The sequence below is a fragment of the Nannobrachium achirus genome, assembly GCF_963921795.1.
Source record: "Nannobrachium achirus genome assembly, chromosome: 15".
Lineage (NCBI taxonomy): Eukaryota > Metazoa > Chordata > Actinopteri > Myctophiformes > Myctophidae > Nannobrachium > Nannobrachium achirus.
Genome location: NC_137822.1, coordinates 47,141,549 through 47,145,309, shown reverse-complemented (window position 1 = coordinate 47,145,309; position 3,761 = coordinate 47,141,549). Strand labels below are relative to the sequence as shown.

At 48.0% G+C, this 3,761-nt stretch overlaps 1 protein-coding gene across 1 annotated transcript; it reads left to right on the top strand.

Annotated features, from left to right (window-relative positions):
• Window positions 1-1,341: 1,341 nt before the first annotated feature.
• LOC308299089 (uncharacterized protein) lies at window positions 1,342-3,381 on the top strand (the record flags this gene model as incomplete). The annotated part of the gene is made up of 3 exons (XM_080742814.1): window positions 1,342-1,494; window positions 2,680-3,279; window positions 3,346-3,381. The coding sequence occupies exons 1-3, from the start codon at window positions 1,477-1,479 to the stop codon at window positions 3,379-3,381; spliced, it is 654 nt and encodes a 217-aa protein (XP_080598940.1). The 5' UTR covers window positions 1,342-1,476.
• Between the last annotated feature and the right edge of the window lie 380 nt (window positions 3,382-3,761).

Here is a 3,761-nt window from a genome sequence, read left to right as displayed (position 1 = left end):
CCATGAAACACTACCTGAAGCAGCACCAGGTAGGATGGGACCATGAAACACTACCTGAAGCAGCACCAGGTAGGATGGGACCATGAAACACTACCTGAAGCAGCACCAGGTAGGATGGGACCATGAAACACTACCTGAAGCAGCACCAGGTAGGATGGGACCATGAAACACTACCTGAAGCAGCACCAGGTAGGATGGGACCATGAAACACTACCTGAAGCAGCACCAGGTAGGATGAGACCATGAAGCACTACCTGAAGCAGCACCAGGTAAGATGGGACCATGAAACACTACCTGAAGCAGCACCAGGTAGGATGGGACCATGAAACACTACCTGAAGCAGCACCAGGTAGGATGGGACCATGAAACACTACCTGAAGCAGCACCAGGTAGGATGGGACCATGAAACACTACCTGAAGCAGCACCAGGTAGGATGAGACCATGAAGCACTACCTGAAGCAGCACCAGGTAAGATGGGACCATGAAACACTACCTGAAGCAGCACCAGGTAGGATGAGACCATGAAACACTACCTGAAGCAGCACCAGGTAGGATGAGACCATGAAACACTACCTGAAGCAGCACCAGGTAGGATGAGACCATGAAACACTACCTGAAGCAGCACCAGGTAGGATGGGACCATGAAACACTACCTGAAGCAGCACCAGGTAGGATGGGACCATACCATGAAGCACTACCTGAAGCAGCACCAGGTAGGGCTGGGACGATAAGCCATATTATCGTTTATTGTGATAAAAAAACGATAATCGTATCCCGGAGATTTCATTCATTGTGAAATCGTCCTCTGTCATGCACTGGGATCAATTCACCTTTTATTTGCCGAGCTGCATATAATATACTGTATATTGGGGTGGCATATCTGAATGGTTAGCCTGCCTGGGTAACCAGAGCCCCTGGTTGTCCCAGGTTCGATTCCAGGCCAGAGTAGTGATGTGTGTCCCTGAGCAAGACTCTTAACCCCTAATTGCTCACACGCTCCTTGTGGGGAGCGAATCAGCCGAGTTGGGCTGAAAATACTGAATGTCCCCCTCGGGAGGAAGTAGGTAACTACTGGTATTATTATGATATCCGGTACCATTTAAACCCTCTATTGGTAAAACGTACTTATAATATACGTACTTGATACAGTCTTTTTTTTTTCACTCTCCAACAAATCTCTGCCAAAAAATAGCTGATCTACAAGCTCACAACGCGTTGCGACGCGTTGTGAGCTTGTAGATCGGCTATTTTTTGGTAAATGTTCCGCCCCAAGATAATGGATGTTGGGGATAGTTTGATTATCGCGATATTGTAAATCACAACTTCTTTGGTCACAATAATGGTGATGTGAAATTGTCATAATATGGTCCCATCCCTAACACCAGGTGTACATCCACAACGCCACCAAGCTGAAAGCAGAGGCCCTGGACACAGAGAAGACACTCAGCAAACAGCTGGACTCTCTCCAAGACGCCATGATGACCGACGGACAGGTGAGCTATCTCACTCTATAGCCATCGGCTGTAGAGTGTATACGCATGCATAAAGTGAATGACAAATCGAGCATGGCAAAGTGAGTTTAACGCAGTTTAACGTCAGATAGGACTTTTCTGTTTGGATGTACTGTATGGCTGTCAAGGCCAGAAAGTAGATTTTTGCCACTCAGTAAGCGTTATAGAAAGCGATAATTTCCGGATATGATGTTGATGTTACACGCATACCCTCTATTTTCAAATGCCCAAAATGTATATAGGGCTGACGTGGTTAATCGTATGTTTTGTAATAATAATCAAAATCTACAAAGTTTTTAAATGCATGCAGTGGAGTAAAAGTACCATATTTGTCTCTGAGATGTAGTGGAGCAGAAGTAAAAGTATTGGAAATTGGAAATACTCCAGTAAAGTAAAATATATAGCAACTTGTACACATGCCCCCACCCACTGAAATCAAAATCATTTAATCGCTAAAACGATAGAAAGCGGTAAATGAAAACATTTTAACTTACAGCAGTTACTTTCCACCACTGCAGATTTTGCTCTCCTGGCCCCCAAACTGTGGAATATACTCCCTGTCGCACTTAGAACTACAGACTCACTCCCTAGCTTCCATTAGAACTACAGACTCACTCCCTAGCTTCCATTAGAAGAACTACAGACTCACTCCCTAGCTTCCATTAGAACTACAGACTCACTCCCTAGCTTCCATTAGAACTACAGTCTCACTCCCTAGCTTCCATTAGAACTACAGACTCACTCCCTAGCTTCCATTAGAACTACAGACTCACTCCCTAGCTTCCATTAGAACTACAGACTCACTCCCTAGCTTCCATTAGAACTACAGACTCACTCCCTAGCTTCCATTAGAACTACAGACTCACTCCCTAGCTTCCGCCGTGGACTGAAGACTCACCTCTTCATACTCCACCTAAACCCATAGCACTACTGCATTTTTAGGTTTTCAATTTCTTTTTTCTTTTTTTTTTTTTTTTACTGATTAGGTGCGTGGTCTACCTATGTTATTGTTTCTCTAGATTGATATTCCTATGCATTTGTTGTATTGCTGTTGGTGTACTGACATATTATCTTGTTTATTATATTCTATTGATGTATTACCTGCTTATTGTAAGTCGCTTTGGATTAAAAGCGTCTGCTAAATTCGTCCTAAATTGTAAATTGCAGATGAAAAGCCCCTACCTGAAGCAGTGGGTCAACGGGGCAGCCTTCCACGTCCTCCTGAAGGCCCACATCGCCAACATGGAGCGCGCGGCGTGCGGAGGCCTGGCCTGCTCGGCGGGCGCGCGGAAAGAGGCCCACAACCTGCTGACCGCCTACCGGGGCGAGCTGGCCGACGTGCTGGAGCGCTACGGGGTGCACAAGGTGGACACCACCAAACTGGTGTGGACCATGACCAACGCGTGGGGCTCGGGTCTGAGCGCCACACCCGACGTGTGCTCCATCAAGGACCCGGAGATGAGGGTGGTGGAGTACGTGTGCGAGACGCACTACTGCCCGTTCGGCCCCGAGTTCCGCCGGGCGTACGTGGACCGCGTGCTCTCCGGGCCCGCCGTCGCGGGGCTGAAGGCGTACTTCAACGCCGATCTCAGATCCAATCTGGACGGCCTCATGACCCGAGCCGGAGCGGCGTTGGTCCCTTCGACTCGGCTGTCCCAGGACCTGATAAAACTGAATTATCCGGGTCTAACAAAGCGGTTGAGCGGGCCGGCTCCTACAGCGGCCAAGCGAACGCCGTCCAAGGCCTTGCGGTCCTGGGCGCCGACGGTACAGTCCAACTTGTACTGTTTTTTTGTGTGTCTCTTGGTCTCCTCTTATCTCATCTTTTCCCAGCTTGCGGAGGTGATCAGTAAACTAGGCTGCAACTAGAACTGGTGCTGGGTTGATTCATCGAAAATGGATCTCGATTCAAACTACTACACGATCAGACTACTACGCGATCTCTGCGATTCTATGACGTCTTGACAATGTGGAAGGGAAATAAAAATGTTTGGGCAAGAGTCCGCACACTGTGGCGTCTCCCCTTCTCTCTCTCTCTCTCTCTCTCTCTCCCCCTCTCTATCACCACACACACTAGTGTGTGTGTGTGTGTGTGTGTGTGTGTGTGTGTGTGTGTGTGTGTGTGTGTGTGTGTGTGTGTGTGTGTGTGTGTGTGTGTGTGTGTGTGTGTGTGTGTGTGTGTGTGTGTGTGTGTGTGTGTGTGTGTGTGTGTGTGTGTGTGTGTGTGTGTGTAAGCTCTTTCTCAATCG